Source organism: Lagopus leucura, unplaced genomic scaffold (assembly GCF_019238085.1).
Source record: "Lagopus leucura isolate 7727_CA_CO unplaced genomic scaffold, USGS_WTPT01 Super-Scaffold_100002, whole genome shotgun sequence".
Classification (NCBI taxonomy): Eukaryota; Metazoa; Chordata; class Aves; order Galliformes; family Phasianidae; genus Lagopus; species Lagopus leucura.
Genome location: NW_024962263.1, coordinates 40,818,993 through 40,839,895, shown reverse-complemented (window position 1 = coordinate 40,839,895; position 20,903 = coordinate 40,818,993). Strand labels below are relative to the sequence as shown.

Sequence of the window (20,903 nt, the reverse complement as noted above, 5' to 3'; positions counted from 1 at the left end):
TCATATTTCTATAGCTCTTTAGCAGATGTCTATGCACTTATTTTCTACTAACTCTTGGTTTCCATAGCTTCTATTGGATCAAAGCTATTCTGGCAATGACAAAACCAGATCTAATATATCTCCCACCCTCTTCTAAACATCAGTGACTATTCTTTTAAAGGAGAACTAATTTCCAACACAAAGCTATTGCATGAGAAACCACATGGGAAAAAAAAAAAAAAAAAAAAAAGTAATTTAAAACTTGTGTGCTAATATCATGCATATAATGAGGACAGAGAGAAATTATGAGCCATTAATCCAGGAAGCAGTAGGGATGAAAGGATAGCTTGAGGGGTTGTGAACTATATAAGAGCGAGCAAAAACTCCAAATACAATACCAATCTTTTTTCAGAGAGAAAAAATAAAAGACCATAAAAGTAGCCACAATAAAATCACTTTACTGTCAAGTGAATTAACAACTTTAAAACAGGATGTTAAATCATATCTGCTACATAGCCTGTTTCTTTAAAGTAACCAGATAATGGAATTTTCTTTGAGACTATGTGACTGGAAGCTGTTACAGACTGAACATCCATTAAAAATGACTGAAATTCAGACATTTAAATACTTCATATATCTAAAATAGAGCAGCTTCCCCGAGAGGAATTTAAGGCTGAACATAAGGATTTGAGATGCACCACATTTCATCTGCTAATCAAGCACTGCAGTGACCTTCTACTCCAAAAACTCATAGTATGCTTTCATTACATTAGAGGTAATAATTCCCCACTGTTACCATCAATAGTGGATGTAGGTATACAAATGCCTTGGTTACTAACACAAAGTCTATCTCCAAAATCTGACATAAAGATTTATTTTATCAGTGGATTTCCTCTATGGATCCCTAAGCTATTTCATTAGCCACTGTAGGGCTCAGCTATGCTCTGAATTTCTGGTGAATGCTGATATTGACATGGACCTTTTCAGCACATCAGTAAACTAGAAATGCAGTGATTTTGCTTTTGCCTTTGGGGACATTTACTGGGACTTCCAGAGGTGAACATCTGCTAAGAAAAGATGCTGAAACATCGTTTTCCAGTATCTTTTTCCCATTCTTTCATCTCTGCCTGACTGATAAGTTGGGATCACCAGATAGGAAGGCAAGAACAAGGTGAAAGGGGATGAAGCTACTAAGTTGCTTTTGGGCCCTGTCTGATTCCTATCAAGAGTCTCTCTTCCAATACCATTCTCCCTTATAAGCAGAAGCATCACTGCTTAAAAAGCAGCCCTGAGGCTGCCAATCCCTACCCCAGCAAGGCTGGGCTCCATAGCCCTAGCCGAATGGTTCCATGGGGACCCCCTGCCATTTCTTGGGCAGATGGTACCCAGATACTCCCTTCTCATTTTTTTTTACCGCAAAATTGCCTGTTGAGGCATTTTCAAACCATTTCAGCTACAGACAAGGGGCATTTTGGGAATCCTTAAGGTTGCAGGAGCTGAGTCAGTGTTTCACAAAATCACAGGATTGTAGAAATGGGAAGAAAACTCTGGAGATCACCAAGCCCAGCCCCCCTGATAGAGCAGGTTTGCAGGATTAGATGAGAAGCAAAGAAAAGCCACTGCAAAGGAGAGCTCTGGATGGCATTGAGAACAGTGGTTTGACACCCTCTCCCCTTCCACACATATGTACACACTCACAGCAATCCAAATGAAAAGCAGTTCCTACAGAACAGCACCATCTGGGGAAGAATAACACCCAGACAGCACCAGCAAAATGAAAAGTTTTCAATGTTTCATTGCATTTTCTACTCAGAAAGGAATGAGAAAACAGGTCCTAGTTTCTATGGAGCCATGCAGAAAACAGAAGGAAAACTGAAGGCATGCTCAGAAGCATCTCTGGCCACAAATGCTTCCCGTTGCCAAAGGATAAGCTTGGACACCTCAGCACACAGCAGGAGGCGTGGCTTAACAACATCTGTCCATGCCAATTAGTAACTAAGGTTATTGGTTTTCAAAGTGAGTTGGCAGATCTGCTGAAGGGACAGGAGCCAACAGTCTTACCCCAGAAAGTCTCACACATGCAGAGCAGAGAGGACAGCCTGACCCCAGAACTCAGTCATGGAAGGCAGCCCACCAGCAGCCTTCTTGTCCTAAGTTTGGATGCTGGGAGAAGGATGGATTTATGCAATTAATCCATTGCATGTAAGCTTCAGCTGAAATCAGACAATGGAGACCATGGTCAAGTGTCCCTAGTGAGCTGCTGGCAATTAGTAGAGCAGTGCTACCTGATCAGAACGTGCATGTGACTCAGTACATCAAGCAACCACATGTCTGCCAACTGAAGAGATTTAAAGTGCAGCTTCACACTCATTTCAACTTTGGGGTGATTTGGTCTGCAAACCAAGAATCTAAGGACAGAGGCTGCAACCAACAGCTCTGAGTTTTATTCCAAACTCTGGCTACAGGTAGGGGTTATGCAATTAATCTGATTTTTTCACCTCTGAAATGGAAGGATGATACTTTTCAGTCACATAGACAGTCTTCATGCTTGTGATGCATGAAAAAGATAGAGATTTTCCAAATACTCAGTTGGCAGTGAAACAGACTGAAAGGAAAGCAAGAGTGATTGAGACCCAAATTAAAAGGTTCTGCAGTAGAAAACAGGAACTAAGAAGATGTTCCTGTATTTAGCAAAGAATACACTAAGGCAGATAGTTGTCCATCGCAACATTATTTTTATATAGAAAAAAAAAAGAATAGAATATAACTTTGTATAGGAAGGAAGATAAAGGGATCATAAACAATATAACATGGGGAAATGCCTAATTAACTAATTATACAGCCCAAACTGTATAACAGCCATTTTTAAATAGTTTGTAGATTGTACCTCACTGGCTGAGTTTTTATCTGCTAGTTACCACCTTCAGCTAAATGAACATGAGCGAGAGATGAAGTGCATCATCACAAAGGAGCTGCTGTGCAGATAGATGCTCGGAGTGAGCTGTGTGTACTCAGCTGAGATCAGTCAGGACTTTTTTTAGTACTACCTATGAGAAATGTGAGGTGATTCATTTGCTAATGTTTATTTGTTGAGTTGAAAACACAGAGAGATAGATAAGTGCTGAATATTTATCATCTTAATTCCGGGGCATGCCAGGGTATGAAAATAAATGCTGGCTAGCAATAGTAAGCAGAGGCTTGTTATGCCAAGAGAAGTCAGCAATCTATATAAACCATACCTCCTAATGCCATAAAGCAGTAACAATCTGAATCTGACAGGAAGGGAGTTTGGATCTCTCTGTTATTCTTCTGCCCTTTTTAGGCACTTGCTTAGTGATCATAGTAGGCAGAACGGTGTTGTTCCAAAAGAAAAGACAATTAAACGCTCAATTCTTCAAAGGTATCACCTAGATGTTCTCACAGGGCAGCCTGTGGCAGGCAAAAGCCTTTATTCACATTTCAATGTGGAAATCATGAGTTGATACACTGCATATAGAAGGTGATCTGGCTCTTGCTGACAATGAGCAGAGCTTCTTTCAGTATCGAGCTGTGTTGGGTGCAAGTCATGGGACTGGATGTAAAAGTGGGAGGGCTCTGTTATGAATTCACCTACTTCAGCCAAATAAGAGCCAACAGGCAAGTTTATCATAGCTCAGTGGCACTAGTAAAATCTTTGACACCTTTCCCCACCACTTGCACCTCAACATCCCAACAAATACCAAGAAATAATGGACAACTTCTACTCTCACATTAATGCACAGCTATTTGAGGGCAGAAGACAGCAAGAAGGTGGCAACTTGCCAGCATTATGTCATGCAATGGTGACCAGTTTTATGTTTGTAGTGTAAGCTCAGTTTCCAGATACAGTGTAAGTGTTGTTGGGAATGCCAAGACTCCCCTCTCCCCACTAATGAGAACCACCTGCAATAAAAGAAAACCAGTCTCTCCTGAGTGCTGAAGGCTGTTGTTTTTAAGAGCACATCTCTTAGTTTACATCCCTTGTCTTTAAAATGTGTTGGCATGCAAATAAGCATTCCTTTTGTAGTGAAGGGGAAGATCGAGCCATCAGTCACCAGTAGCACAACTCCAGCATCAGGCATGTAGAATGCACAGGACACGTACAGCCCAGCACAGCTCACAGTGTGGCCACCCCCAGCCCTGTGCCATCATGGTGGTGGCTTTGCCCCACTGAGTGGCCTGGCCCTGGTCCCCAGGCACACACACATCACTCAGCAACAACCATCTGCACACTATTAACGTTACCTGAGCTGAAACTAGGGCATGCGGAGAGTGCAGCACAGTGCCAACTCAAGTTCTGGCAAAAAAATTTTAAGCATTTTGGCTAAACGTAGTCCTGAGAATAGTGAAAAATACAGTCTTGCTTTCTGTTTGGATAAATGAATTTGAGAACAGGTTTCAAAATTGCCGAAAAGAATAATCAATTTTAGAATATATTTGCAACTCCATTTTCATTCAAAATGAATACATTTTTCAAATGGAATGTATAGAGTTGCAATCAGACATTTAGCTCAAAAATCTTACCAGACTTCTAAGAGAGAAGTCCGCTTCACAATCATACCTTAGTCATGTCATTGCTTTTGGCAGAAAACATGTTTGTGAACAACTATTGTCAAAGATGAAGCACAAGAAGAGTAAAATTTCATTGAAAATATCTGATGAGCACCTTGAGTACTTGCTAAGAATTGCAGTCAATGCCATCAAATCAGACTGATGAGTTAGTTTCACAAAACCAAGCCACATATCTCACTGGTCAGTGGCAAAAACAACAGTGGGTCACCTCTGCTGGTGCAGGTTTTGACGAGTGTGGCACGCAGGCTCCAGGTCATCACTGGTGAAAATGCTCAGCTAATGGTGTTAATTATATTAAAAAATAGTGCTTTGTAGCTGAAAATTTATTCCATCAAGCAGAGTTACTGCTCATCTGCTGCAGTTTCCATGGAAATTAATTAGGTATTACTTTCAGAGTGACCTACACATTTACAGCCCAAAACAACTCCTCTTCACTCAGTGTGGCTCAGGCAAGCCAAAAAGTTGAACACGCGTGAGTAATATGATCAAAGTCATGCCTGCTTCTACTGAGACTGCCTTTGGCATTTGGTAGGGGTGAGAGTTATGAAGGACACCAATGGCTATGGGGATGGAGAGTCACTGTACTGACTGACAGATACATTTCTGCAGTCTACCTACCAGTTCAGCTATTGCTTTTTTCTATAGAATTTCAAGCATCCTGTAAATTCTGGCACAAACAGGAATTTGCTGATTTTAAGGAATGGAAGTATGCAGTGAATAGAGACAGCTATTAATAACCAAGTGAAAACCAGCAAGGGCTACAGATTCTCACTAATATAACTGTTAAGTCTACACTCACTTCCCCATTGTCACTACTGGACTTCCACCAAAACCTAAGCTAACCATTTTAAATTAATACTGATACAACTCTGCTGTAAAGTGATTGCAGAGTAGATATTTATGGCATGCCAGCTGATAAGTGAATTCCCAAGGAATCCCTCCAAATGAGCACTGGAAGAGGTGGGTTCATTTTGGATGAACCTCTGAATGCTCACATAATAGACACAAAGCTGGAAATCTCACAGGAGTGAGCAGATTTGCAACATCTCCAAGCCTTTCCTGCTACAACTGACTGGGAACTCCACCAGTGCTTCTCCAATAGCATTTGGTTATTCCAGACAGCGCTAACAGGTTGGTTAACAGCGCAGAACTCAGAATATAAAGTATTAAATTAACCTTCTGCAGTCTTACAGAAAGTTCAATTTTAAATTAAATTCTGGGCCAGGTTCACTCAATAGGACTATTCCTTTGCCAGTCATCTTGAGCAGTTCTTGATATAAACCACACCAGCTTGCTCCAGGGAAGTAAGGCACCAAAAGGGAACAAAAGAATATGGAAGGCTTGTTAAGCACCAGTACATCTCCCTCTTAGGAATGAGAAATAAACTTAATGGAAAAGTTCAGAAGGCTTCTTATGATTTTTTTTTAATTATTCCTTGGTTCACTTTTTTCAACTCTTATTTTCAACCCCCTCTGCCATACTGCCATGAATGCATTTAACAGCTCGCCAGCCCCAGCTACAGGTGTTTTATGTGATGTAGGATGATCATGTTAATCTTTCTATTCAGAGCAGCATTTTGTTACCATCTGTCAATAAAATTAAAGTTTCCTCACCGAGTTCATTCAACTTCACTTGCAATTTATTTACCCTCCTTGTTTATTGAGGCAGGAGCTAGAGAAACCATTCTGAGTTCAAAGCCTCACAGAGAATTTGCACAATCCATGAGCAAAGGGATAAAAATCTTACAACTTCCGGTGAGAAGAGACTAAGAGTAACATTTAACTTGATAAGATAAACAGTAGAACTTATGTATAAGACAGGTTTTACAAACTGAAATCGTCAAGAACTGTCAGAGCTCTCCAAAGATTCCTTGGTCTTGTTTTTAGATGTTCCCTCCCTTCATCTTAATCCCACTGCATTGTTCTACTTTGTTGAACTGAACAGTACCGACTGTCTACTCGTTTCTAACTGCCGTGGCTTTCAGAAACAAAGTATGTGCTGTCATGCTGCCTGTGAACAAGGGCTTTTATATCTGACCTTTTCCTAATAAAATCTGGTCAGCTTCAATTAGATCTGACAAAAAAAGTAACAATCTTCTCAAAAACATGAAAATCTGAGGTTTTTTTTTAAAAAAAAAAAAAAGAGAGAGAGAGAGATGGTACAAATGCCTCTCATAAAAATATCCATCTCACAAAATTAAACACTTGTGTGAAAGATTGTCTTTGGACACCAGATATAAAATATTAGGTAGTTAATAAAAAACAAATGTTCTGCTGATAGGAAAGTGTTCATTCTACAGTACTAAAATGTTTCCTAGCATAATATTGAGAAGTTCACTTTGTGCGGTGTACAAAGTTGTGGGTCAAAACATCCACTGTAGAATCATGCAATTCAGAACAGCATTCACAGTGGGCTATTTATCTCTTAGTTTAGAAAGCAATTAGAATAATAGCAAGGATGGTTGCTGTCTTTTGTCAACAGGAGCCTGAACTTGCATTTCTAAGCTGTTAACAGAATCATTCACTTCCTTTGTAAAATAATTTTAAAAATAAAGATAAGGAAGCTGAAGACAAGACAGTAAGAAAGGACATAAACTAAAGTCTTCTATCTAAGTAGTATTAATAGTCTCCTAATCTATGATGTACTATACAGCTAATATGAAGCTCAGCTGCAAAGGAATAATACAACATTGCATCAATCACCTAAACTGTGTAAGAGGGAAATCCTGGCTCTCAAAGCCAAACCAGCCATAGTGACAGAAGTAGGGGCCAGTATGGCATGGTTCAGAGCCATATGTAAGAATAAATTGTGCTTTTACTGATAGAGGAAAATGGAAACAGAGTAAGGGCATAGCTATATCTTTGCATGGCAAGCATCCAGAGGTCTCTGTCCTGACAGCAAGTGTTGTAGTGCCATGGTGGTAAGTGGCTAAGAAATCAGGCAGAAGGCACAAAAGCCATGCCAGTCAAGGGGCAGCTCAATATAGGACACACAAATGAACTTCAAACACTCTATCTTACCAAACTCTACCTCATGACCAGTCAGAGAACAACTCCAAGACAGAAATTCATATGGGGATACAAATACTCTGCCACTCCCAAGCTAGCCATCCTCGAGGCAGGTGGCAAAGATGGTCTGCAGCAAGGGCTGCTACTGGGAGCAACTCATGGGAAATGCTGTTGCCCACCTTTCAGTTCCAACTGCACTGCAAATGCAGAAAGAGATCAGTGCCTTACCCTGCAGTGATACAGACACTGCCAACAAGGGAATCGACCAGCATTATCATGCTATTTTGGCAATATCTTCTAATCCCGCTGAGATTTTATTGGCACTCCTATCCTATCAGAAGGATAGAATTTCAGAAAGACAATTACAGCTGGGTATCTGACCCCTATCTGACAGCTCCAGGAACATTCTAAGACTGTGCTTAGACCTTATACTCTGAATATCCAGGGCCTTTGGGCTACATATTCCAAATGCTCTCTGTAGGTTCAGGTGGAAAATTTTTGACTGGACTTACCTCAGATGAATCTAAAGAAAACCTGGATATTCTGAATCCACATCTGTAGGAATACTCCTCCCCCATCAAGTAACAAGTTTGTTACCAATAACTGTAAGACCTATTTAAAAATCCTGTTCTTGAAGAGATTTATAGGCACCTTTCAGAAGAAAATTTCCAGTTTAAGACAGCCTGAGATTTGCCTTCCCCACTCAGATTGCAATGAAGCAAACAGATGGTAATTCCAGATTCACTTACAGATTTCACAGAAGCTGTGAAATGATGTACCCCTGTCAAGAGGCTGGCACTCCCTGGACTCCCAGATTTGCTTCAGTTCATAAGAGTGATCTTTTTCCTATAGATTAAGCCTTTTTTGTTTAAACTATTTTGAACATTACTTGCCTGAAAACTACACGCAATGTAAGATCTACATGTAAGACCAATGCAAGATGTGAATCTCTAAGACAACACGTAGGTTTTTGTTTAAATCTGATTGTGGGATTTTTAAACAAATAAGCATGTAAGCAAAGTTTTGGACAGGAATAACTTTACAACTCAAGATAAACTTCATACCACTGCACTGATCCTATTTCTTCATGTTGGCAAGACTTTCTCATTGCCCTAATTACATCCTTTTGCCAAGACAAGCTGCAACAGGAAGAAAAGAGGCAGCAATCTGAAAAATGATACACATTATTGTGTATTTTTTCAGGCTATGACACTGTGTACATAATTTCTAAAGTCATTTTAGCTAATTGACTTGTTTTTATTAAATCAGGTGAAAAGAATTTCATGGCAGAAGTATGATATTTTGAGAAATTTGCTTTAAGTGTGTACTTCTCACGATTGTTTTCCCATCTCTGTAAATCAACAATTCTGTGATAAATATAGCAGCAAGTCAACATGGGGGGTAACTATTTTAAATGAAGATGTGAAAGAAGTGTGCTTGTTTAATTTTTTAGAGATCAGGTAGTATTTAACCAGTGCAAACTTATGCAACTAGATAACTCCTATCTGAAGAGCAGATTTGCCTTATTAAGACCAGTCCCCCTGTTCAACTTCGGTGACCACTTTCCTGGGCAGTCAGAGCACTGCTTTGAATGATTGCTCCTCACATCTCCACCATGGGCTGGTCTGCAGAAGAAAAGCTGTGAAGACTAGAGAAAGCTTCATGCAAGCTCTTCACTAGCATACCTGACACATAAAGCTACACTTCAGTTTTTCAGTGCCCTACATATTTTCCAATGTGCGCATCCCAGAGCACGCTGCACGGCATTTAAATGTGTGTCCATGCCATTTCTATACGCCCACTGCAGAACCAGAAAACCACAACAGAAGATCTGAAACTTTGTAGAAGATCAATGTCTCCATGTTTGGTAGCAGCAATACAACAGATACAAAGTGCTGTGTTATCATCATATCCTATTGCGGAGTGGTGCGGAATCTCATAAGGTTCCAGGGCAGAGCACATAAGTTCACCAAACCAGACCAGAGAGAATATATTTCCCTGGGTTTATTTCAGACCATTCCTTTCAACCAAATTAATTTCCTCTGGCAACGCTATTCAATCACTTCTTACAATCACAGTTACTGAGTTTTGAGTTGAAGTGTTCTTAAAAGGAAGGAGCTGCTCAAGCACAATTCGAACCTAAGCTGACAAATACTAACTTGAGAATTTTCCAGCCTGTCTGGAGCTGCCTAACTTTATCTAGTCTGAAATCAATCAGTGAAGTGGCAAGCTGAGTGATTATTTAGAGACAACACATCTTTATGTGAACCTGAAACAACTTGCAGATTTCTTGTGAACTTGAGAAATACCGATGTTAGCCTTATGCTCTGCAGAGAGGAGAAATATCCATGTCCCCTTGCATCTTAGGAGAGCCTGAGGGTCAAGCCCTCAAAACTTTCCAGAGAAATAATAGCCCTTCTTCCTTATGTTTCCCTATTTTGTTCATGGATTAAGTTCCATCTCTAATGGCTCTAAAGTTACCAAATGCAAATACGTGTACCTTTTCTACATTTCTGAATACAGTGAGTTTTTTGCAGCTAAATAGAGTTCACACTACTGCGTAAATATGAGAACAGCCTTTACTTCTCCTTTTGCAAAAAGACATTAAATAAAATATTCTGCGTGAGAACATTAGACAGAAACACCGATAATCAAATTATTTTCCCAACATATACTTTACCTATTCAAGACATCTGCTAGTATTAATGGGATCTCTGCATATTTAGCTCTGTTTCAAACCAAGACGGCACATAAAATAACAAGACTTCGTTTTTTTTTTTCTGGGATAAGAAACTCTAACATATTTTTTCTGTACCATACCAGTGCACGTTACTCTCATTTCCTTCTGCTCTAGCTGCTGCTTATATGCCAGTCCTACTCCAGTCATTAAAAGCAACTTTTCCTTATCCTCAAATTTTCACATTCAAGCAATCTGAATACCTGCCTCGATGCTCATCAAACAGTTCTCCCTAAAAGCAGATTAAAGAAAATTCACAGAAGAGCTGTGACTGAGGAAAGAAGAAAATAATTACTGCACCTTCTGTTGAAGATGCTATCAATGTTTTGTATCTTCAGATACGATTTCCTATGTAATTTAGAAGATAGCTCTTCACACCATACGTAAAAAACAGAGTTCAGAAAAGTACAATTTCAACAGAAAGTCTGCAAACAGATTACACAATTCTTGCTTAAACAAAGCCTATCAAGAACAGAAGTTCCAAAGCCCAACAAACAGGATTTTTTTAAATCCAAACTCTGAAGGTGCTTTGTTTTTCTTCAGCAAGATAAAGAGAATTTGCTTTCAATCATATTTTTAATTTCAAAAATAAGTGACTGAGCTGAATTGGTATTTGTACACTAAATGAAATTTAGTCATAAATGGTAGCATTACACTATTAACAAAAAAGAAATTAACACAGAAACTAAATGGAAACTAAATAAATTGAAAATTCAAGTTGATACAAGTTAGTAATAAATATATTAAAATGAAGAAAGAGACTTTTACAACTGATGTGTCTCAAGAGTGCTTCTTGTATTCTAACAGAAATGTTGCAAAACATACTTCCTTTCCATGAGATTTTTTTTCCTGTTTGTAACATCGTGAGATGATATCCTCATACCTAAATAGATGAAACGTTTTGTTTCTTTTATTAATACACGGCGAAAGCAATACAAAAGTTTTAGGGAAGTTGTGAGTACTTCAGCAATTCAGAACTAGAAATCACTCATTTTCCCACATTGACCTCTAGGTGGCACAAGAGAACCTAAACGAAGTAAACCTTTTTCTGATTTTCCTGGTAATCCTCTGCTCTCCAAAATCAGCTTCCTCAAATCAGCAGTTCCAACATCACAGAACACACAACTATTAATGTGTACCAAACAACATATCAAAATAAGTATTAAAGTACCAACTACTGTGGCTAAGCAGCCACTGTTTTTTACTGCTTTTAATGAGGTGCTTTGAGATACCATAAATTAATAGATTCACAGTACATCTGATGTCCCTTCCCATTCAACTTACAATACTTACAGGGAACAATGAACTCACTAGAAGAAAAAAAAATAAGTTTTACAACAAGTTTAAGGCAAGGAATGGCACTAAATGGCACACAATGGCACTAGAAAATATACCCTGAAAACAGTTTGCAACCACAGTGCAGAAGAAAAGATAGGCATAAAATACGTTTTACTTCATCTTCTTTTAGAATGCAGTATAAAGGCATATCAAAACATTAAAGGGTTAGCACAGCCAGTATTTACTGCAGCAGTAACATAAAAATGATGTGGCTGTTGATATGAACATAAGATTGGCACGTTCTGTGTGACCACAGGAAAATTTTATATTCCCAGCCTAGTATTATGCACAGCAGATGATGTACCACAACTGCCCTGAGCCTCTGCACACAAGGATGGCAGATTACTTGTGCATTTTGCCTCATTAAGACACTACTTCATTAGACCTCTGAATATTTCTTTCCCTCAAAGAAAAATGCACATGTATTCAACTCCTTTGCATCAGTGCTGCCGCTGGTTTCCTTTATCTCCTGTATTAGCCAAATCCTTCTCACTCATATCTGAGGATCACTCTGATAAAAACAAAACTCATACTCCCCTACTAAGAAGCCCCAGCTCTCTCTACCCAATTTCCCAGACAGGGCTGTCACTGCTCTACTATCCAAAACCATTCAGCCCATTGTGCTTCCACTCTTCAAAGAGCAAACAAGGCTTTTTCCAAACTTATGCATTGAATCTGTCAAAGCAAAGGCCATATGCTTCAGCATGTGATAACAGAGCATTGCATCAGATGGCCACAAGAAAGGAATTTCTCTTACCTGGCATAGAAGTCTTTCGGTGGAACAACCTCCTGAAAGAACTGCAGCTGGTACAGATAAAGTCCAATCAAGTGCCCTGCACTGAATATAGCCATTAATACACACAGACAGCTGAATATCAGCGGATCAAATGCTTGGCAACAGGACCACCATGTGCACAGGCCCAAAAATACAAAGAAATATACAGCTGAGGTCAAGGATGGCACCATCATACCTGCAAAAACAAAAACGAGGAGGGTTGAAAAAATGTGGGAAAAAACACCATTTGGTTAAATCTAATGTCTGACAAATGTATTTAATAACTTAATCTAACTATCTTTATGCTAACTATTGCAGTTAGCTCTTAAGTCTATTATTTAGGGTAGTATGGTTAGGTTGTGGTTGGACTTGATGATTTTTCAGGTCTTTTCCAACTCAGCAATTCTATGATTCTATGATTCTATCTGTTGGGAGAGTAGAGGAAAAGGATTTTGGTGTTTCTTGCTCAATTCTGTACTTTTTCTGTACCTTAGCACTTGGGTCGCAACCACTCTTCAGAAATCTTCTCTTACATTTGTAAAAATATTTCACAAAGCATGGAGAAAACCAGAAATGCAGCTGCAAGACTAGTCAATAGATGCACTGCCATATTAAATTTCAAAATGAATTTTAAGTACAAGATGCTAAAATGACACAATGGATGAACAGTGAAAAGCATTGTCATGTAAAACTTCAGATATTTTGCGTCAGTAAAAATGAAAAAAAAACACCATGATGCATATACTGATGCATATACATCTGCACCTTTCACAGAACAGAGTTCTTGCAAGGCATAATGGGACAGAGAGGGGCTCAGAAGACAAGGGGCTTCACTCCTGATTTTAGTGGCAGAGATTCTCAAAAGCTGGAGTGGCCACATCCATGTGATGCTAGGCAACATATATATACCACAAGGACCGTCAGCTATGGAAATGTTGCCTGAGTTTCATTATCACATCCTTTTCCATCATAGAATGCTTGTCTCTGCTCCAGTGCTGGCTTCTCCATAGGTTTACAGATTTAAACACGTGGCAGGACCACAGGGATCATTTATTCTGATTGCCTTTGTAATGAAGGATATAAAACTTCACCCAGTAATTTCTGCCTTGAGTCTCTGACTACTTATTTTCTTCCTTCAAAGAGATACTTTGTCTCCATTTAATCACTTTAGGAGAAGGAGAATATGCTATATCCATGCATAAGTTGTTTATATGGCCAATTACTCAGGCAGTGAAAAATTCAAAATTTATTTCTGGTCTCAAATTGCTCAAGTTTACCACTTAGCTGTTGGATCACATTATAAGTTCTGTTGGATGAGACGTCTGCTACAAAAATGTAGGCCCTTTGTAACTTTGTCAGTACTTTCAGACTGCAATCAAATCATCATTCATCTTTTTTTTCTTTTTCCTGGCACATTGACTAAGGAAGTATTTAACTAATTAAACGTGAGGTCTCTCTCAGGAATATCTCTGGAATACAGGCTTCCAAGACCTCAGGCCCTTTTTTTTTTTTTTTTTTTGTAACTCTCTTCTGAACACCTCCCAGTCCTCAGTGTAATTTGGAATTACACAGACAAGCTGCCCAGTGCCATTGGAGAAAATGTCTCCTACCACTGCCGTTCTTCAGTTTTATCTGCCAAAGGTCATTTTTCTTTTTGTTTGTTTGTGTTATATTCATGGAAATTCAGAAAGAGACTGAAAAATCATTTGCCTGTATCTATCGATCACTTTTATTTCATAGCACTCTCTTCCCTGATGTCAGTCTCCATGCTGATCCACATTACCTATATTTTTTTCCTTTTTAGATTTATTACTTTGATTATGTTTATCTGTAAGACTGCTAGATGAGATTACCTTACTGAAAAAGCCTACCTTATCAAGAGTCACAACGCGCTTTTCCGTGTCATCCAATACCAATACCAAACTTTTTCTTATACTTTCTACTCCTTATATTCTTGTACACGTCTATGTTAGGTATTTACTTATATTTCATATGTGAGAACTCCATTCAAACATCTGAATAGGCTGATAAATACTAATTTAGAACTGCAGGAATGAATTTTAAATTCATGTGTTACAATCTTCAGTAATTTTGTGTACTTCCATTCCCTCAGTAGCTGATTATGTATTACTAAATCAGATGTCACATAAAATGTTAGATATATTAAAAAAAAACTACTTCTATCAGCCAGCATTGAAGTCACATCAAAAGTCACTGTGAAGTCGGTTTATCTCTTCTGTTATACACTGCGTATATATACATATTATATATATATATATATTATTTTTTTTTTTAAAGCAATGTGAACTCAGTTCATTTTTATACTTGGAATAGACAGTACCAAATCTATAAATTTATGTCAGACACTTGTATTATGCAACTGTTCACCATTTGGCTACAATAAAAACTGTAAAAGTCATATACATAATGATAGGACAGCACAGTAGTACTAAAAAATTAAGCAATTCAGTATATTCCAATGCTTGCCAAAAAGTTAATTTAAATAAAATCAGCAGCAGTTTCTTTTCCCTTCAAAATTTCCATTGTTATTCCCGCAGGCACTGAAGTGCTGAAAACTCATTTCTTAAATGCATAATGCAATGGGCTCTGGAGGAAATTTTTCAAAAGCACCAACCTGCTGAACCAAGTAAAATTGTAACAACAACTTTTCCAGTGGTGATTATCATGTTGCCAATAAACTCTCTCAGTTTGGATGCTAGGGAGGCAATTCTACGCAGCAGTTTCAATTTCATTGTTTCCTCAAATTCTGCTTCACCACAGTCTTCATCATCCAGGTCTTCTTCATACATCAAAGCATCGTCTGGCTCTAACTTTTCTCTTACAGCCTGAAGGAGGAGGATTAAAAAAGAGAAAATGCAAAAGAGAGAAAGAGATTTTGAGATTTTGAAAACACAGATACAATATTTAACAATGAAGCCTTCTTATAATCTTCAACTAGGAAGTTCTCCAAGGAACAGGAGAGTTACAAAAGTAGTACTAAAGCTAGAGTTGTGCATTAATGGCTCTCAAGAGGACAGGACGTTAGGAGTTGTTGCTGAGAAAGACTTCAGTTCTTCTAACATACATATAGTAAGCCACAAATTCTATACAAAATTTTATTTGGTTGGCAGAACATCCTTTCCATCCTGTGATACATAATCTCAAATTCCTCTTTGGCTTAAGAGCTTTGAGTGTAAGCTGCATACAATAACCAAAAATACCTTCCCGATTGAAGATCCTCAGCTAACTCCACTTTTCAACCTTTCCTCAGTTATCTGAGGCAGAGCAATAACGGCTGAGATAAATGGACAGATAGTTCATGAGGAAGGGCAGGTTGAGAGAGAAAAACTATACCCAGCAGAGACTCAGGGAAAGAATCAGAAATGAGGAGGTTGGCAGTCTATGAAAGAACAGGAGAAAACGTCAGTGAGAGAGAAGTACCAAAAGCTTAAGTAATCTGCAAAAATTTAGAAAATGAGACCAGGGGCTTAGAACTGCACAATGCAAAAAAGGAAAGGAAGGAAAAAGGAGAAGGTCCTTCATACTTAACAGTTTGTTAGGGTTTGGCAGTGGACTTCTCCATCAAGCCTCCATCGTATCTTGGAGACCAGAAGACACTCAGAGCTCTTGAATGATGCAGAATAAATCATTGACCCACTATGAGAATCACCAGGATAACCAGGAGGCCCACCCAGAGAAACCATTTACGGAAAAGTTAGTCATTCACAGACACGAAGGGGCATACATATACATATTAGAATGTAGTAGTTTAGAGCCAGATTCTCACTCTGTGTCTTTGGCACTAGTCTGGATTTACATTAGCTAATGTTCTGGCCAAGCAGTATCTCTGTGTAAAAGTGAGAAAGAGAGACTACTGATATTTTTTCATTAGAATGTCAATTTTATATTTGTTAGTGACTTCTGGCAGCAAAAAAATCCACATTGACAGATAAGATTGCAGCAGGAATGGCCTGCTTAACACATCCAAATTCTCCAGTACCATTTTGTTATATAGGCTCTCAAAGGGAAAAAAAATTCTTATGGGCTCCCTTGTTTCGCCTCTAAGCTCGGTGCGTACTTTCTCCTCCCGCTTTGGAGCATTAACAATGTTGTGATTGCCCAGAAAAAGCTTGCTCATTCTCAAGAGTATCTGTTTTACAGATGATTAAATATGTATTAAATACAACAGGGCTGACAGAGGAAATGTACCTTTCTCTTGGACATACCCAGCTATTTCACTAACTATATCTATTATAAATGGAGTAAGGTAACATTGTAATCCCTTTGTTATTGTCCCAGAGCCCTCCACATACAAATTATTAGATTCTGATGCAGAACAATGGAGAGGAGATGGCAGTGCAAACAGACAGTTGTCACAATTTGGGCCATTCAGCACAAATAAGTTTTATATCTGTTCATTGTTTCAGTTCATATTTGAACTCCTATTGCAACATGAGCTAAGTATTCAGAAACAGTGCCGACGGTAGTTTGAATAATACATTATGCTCTTACTTCTAGCAAAACTGTTTTAGTGAGCAAGCCATACAAAGGGCAAAAGTAATGATCACTTCTGCTTGGGCTATATTTACCAGATGAACCTGCTCCTCATCTAGTTCTCTAGGCTCAGTCTTACTCTACCTGCACTGGCTCTGGCATCCTGTTCCTTCAGTTTAATATGACCAGTGAACAGTGAGACCTTCAACAATATTTACACTTCAAAACAAAGAGAGTTTAGAAAATACAAAATGGCACTCCTAACATACACAGGCCTGCGGACCTTTCTGAAGGAGAGTGTTGTTTCCTCAGCTACTGTTTTCAAATTCTTTAAGACAGTAGGCATTAAAATATGGAATTAAAAAATGTGAAAGGAATAATTTCAAAATAAATAAGATATTCCAAGGGAGACTATGAGGAGAAATATCTGTATGATTATCATGAACCTATATTGCGAGTCATACATTTACTATAGCTTAAGTGAGTTGGCACTTAACTGTACACATGTAAAAATGAGAAAAGAAAATAAAAATATTTTATCTGTAAGAAAATAGAAAAAGTTATCAAGGGAAAAGTACATAATTAAAATATTTTTAAGTATGCATTTGAGAAAAACATAATAGTTTCAAGGAACAAAATAAAAAAGAGGACAAGAGATAAGAAAGCCAAGTTGAAAGAGTCCAACCTTTGTTGTCTTAACAGTTCTGTATTGTTAATCTGCTACTGACACACATCACACAGCATGCCCAGGGAGAAGCACTAGGAAGGAGAATATTCCACTCAACCAGGACAATGCTGAGAATGAGATGATGGTCAAAAGTTTCCATGAACTGAGCTGCACAGAGATTAAAAATAGCAAGAAGCCTGAAAGTGGATGATTTACCCAACAAGTCACCTTATCTTTGCACTTCTATTTAGATGGCAAAATATGTAGTTCAGGATCTACAAAAATTTACAGCAATGTAAAAACTCCACCAGAAATGCAGAACAACTTACTTCAGGTGTTCCTGAGATCATCAGCTGTCCTAAAGATAACTGCAGTGTTCTGATCCCCAGAAAACACTGATTTCTCAAATTTTCCTTCTAAAACTACATATCTCTTCCTGTTTTGATTTGAGGCTCTTCAATCACTCTCCTCTGTTAAAGAGAAGCTATCACATGAGAAAATCTGATCATCAACAATAACCATAATCTGCAGTCATTGAAGCTTTTCCAGAACAGTTGTTTTATCAGTTTTTCATCGCCATCCGAATTACCAATGATGTCGATGACAGAGAGTCCCTGTTTTCAGAGTTCAGGGCTTTACACCAGCATATTCCCTGGAAAGAGTGGAGTCACAGAATCCCAGCACACCTGAGGCAGGCAGGGCCCTCCTGGTCCCCCAGTCCCAGCCCTGCTGCAGCAGGGCCACCAGAGCAGGGTGCCCAGGCCCACGGCCAGGAGGCTTCTGGAGACCTCCAAGGAGGAGACCCCACAGCCTCTGTGCAGCCTGTGCCAGTGCTCCGTCACCTGCACAGCACAGAAGTGCTGCCTGCTGCTCAGAGGGAACCTCCTGTGCTCCAGTTTGTGCCCATGGCCTCTTGCGCTGGCACTGGATGCCACAAGTGTCAGTGAGCCCAAAACACTGAGGTTATCTTCTACATCCCTCAGTTCCCTATCTGCAAGCTTTTATGAATACCTTAGTTCTCTGACTTATTCTGTCTCCCAATGGTGTCACTAATGCCCCAGTCAATGATTATTTCAGTGAAAAGACTCTGAGAGCTAAGCAACTACAGGTTTGACATTCTGTGTACAAACATATCTGTTTGTACTTTGGTATCCAAGGTGAAGTGAAGGAGCTGAAAGGCCATGTTCCTTTCCTGAAGTAGCTGAAAGGCCACGTTCCAGTGTATATCAAGGAGACAAACTTTGAGTTATCCCACTCTCATGTCTACCTCAAACCAATGGGGTAAGCTGGGACAGCTTTCCAGTTTTTCATGCCAAACACTTCAAATTGCCAAAGGCACGCAAAGAGTGAACAGTTCTTACATTCAGCATGGTGATAATGTGCATGTTGTTATAACACTTTCTGATGGTTAAATAGCCATGCAAGTACACACTCATCACAGAACACCATTCCTCCAGTCAGACGGTTTTGCAAAGCTCTTTTTACTGTGTGGATTAGTCCAAAGCTACAAACCCATGCTACATAGGCTACAGTTAGAAAAATACTTTTACTTCCATAATAAATTACTTATTATGCAATTACAGGATCCCTGTGGATGCTGATTAAATCAAATAAATTTCTCCATTCAAGGAGTATAGAGCATTTGTAAAGTCATAAACATGTGTTTCCATGACCTTTGCTCTGCGGAGCAGGGCCCCAGGACTTTTTATAAACAGACTAAATGCAGTTTAGGTTTTTCAGCAATCGTGTGGAAGTCCCAGGAGTACTTATTGTAAAACGTTTTTTTAAACTGCGAAATTGAGAGAGAGTACAGGCAAGGAAACAGTATTGCCTCTGTGGCAGCTATGGCAGCTACTATTGAGTCCAGGGCCAGAATGTCCATTAGCTACTTTGGGGGTTGGTTTATTAACATCTGACTTTTACATGTTTCATCTGGTACAGTATAAACACTGCTGCATAAAGATATCCTCTAGTCCCAGAGATATATTTACTAACAGGAAGCTCTAAATCCAACCAAAAGCCCATTCTTGCTTCAGAATTTTCCTTGCTTTGCACCTATGCTTACTGCTATTGTGTCTGTGAATGCAAATTTGCTCGTTTATTGACTTTTCAATTCTACAAAGGAAATGAACACAATGCATCAAAAATCCAAACAACAAGAGCAACACAATTTAACTAACCAGCCCTGTTACAACTAAGGATACATCAGTATCTCCCAGTGAGTGCAAATCCCATGCCTGTGAATGCACTGCGTTATTAACACCTTTAAAGTATGTGTTGCTAGGCTCACAGGTGTAAATTCTCATAAGAGTTCAGGTGCTTCCTCCTTCCTGTTGGCTGATAAATGCTGTACAAATAGTTTCTTTTGCAGCGTTTTGACATTTCCTCCCAGCCAGTACCAGGAAACTGACATAGAGGAGTGAGTACATGAAAAATAAAACTGAGGAAAACACTCAGGTGAATTTTGCCAACTTTTTCTAATGTGTTGTTTCTAGAACTTTTAATAAAAGTTAAATGGATCCTGCTATGTCAGCTCTATTTATCTGTAGATTATGTGAGAGTTTAAAAAGAGTTATTGAGAGATGATGTGGCAAGCCTCATTATCCAAGTCAGTGATGAGATGACACTGTTTTTCAGGTGGATTACTGGTGGCAGAAATGCAAACTGCACTGTGCATCATATCTTCTGGTTTGTTTTTTTGTTTTGTTTTGTTTTTTAATTCTAGGTTTTTTCCCTTTCTTATTAAACTGCCTTTATCTCAACCTACATGTTCTCACACTTTTACATTTAATCCAATTTGCCCCCGTCCCACTGGGAGGTGTGAGCGAATGGCTATGTGGTGCTGAGCTACAGCCAGGTTAAACCACATCGAGCAGTGACACCCGAGATGGCAAAAAAAAAAACAACAACACAACAAACAAAACAAGCATTCCAACATTCCTGGCACTGCCTTACTCTCAGGCAACCTGACTGTCCCCTGGTTGCACTCTACACAGTGCCTCTGTGAAAGGAACTGTGAACAACCTCTGGAGGAGCAGAACGCCTTATGCACACACGTGTTGTCCCTTACTTGTCGTTAAGGCTTCAGAGTTTGTCCTGACAAGGAGCTACTGCCTGGAGCCTGAACCTTTCCTGGGCTCCCTCCATCGCAGCCTTACCCTGTAACTATTTTGTAACCTTTAACTGAAGAGAGTTGATGAGCTCAGTAGAGATGGACCATATCAGACCATGGCTGAATTCTACTTTCAGGCATACTTAAAAAGCCCTTTTTTTCTTTTTCTTTTTCTTTTTCTTTTTCTTTTTCTTTTTCTTTTT

At 39.0% G+C, this 20,903-nt stretch overlaps 1 protein-coding gene across 13 annotated transcripts in view; it reads right to left on the bottom strand.

The window, feature by feature from the left end:
• Window positions 1-20,903, bottom strand: part of PIEZO2 (piezo type mechanosensitive ion channel component 2) — a 245,733-nt gene that overhangs the window by 104,287 nt on the left and 120,543 nt on the right. For all 13 annotated transcript variants that reach the window (XR_006178478.1, XM_042869233.1, XM_042869225.1 and 10 more), the window contains 2 exons: window positions 15,063-15,273; window positions 12,410-12,623 (listed from right to left, as the gene is read on the bottom strand). Coding sequence is in view for 12 of the 13 variants with exons in the window: in XM_042869233.1 (XP_042725167.1) it covers window positions 12,410-12,623; window positions 15,063-15,273 (425 nt within the window). In the remaining variant the exon portion in view is untranslated. The remainder of the gene's footprint in view (window positions 1-12,409; window positions 12,624-15,062; window positions 15,274-20,903) is intronic.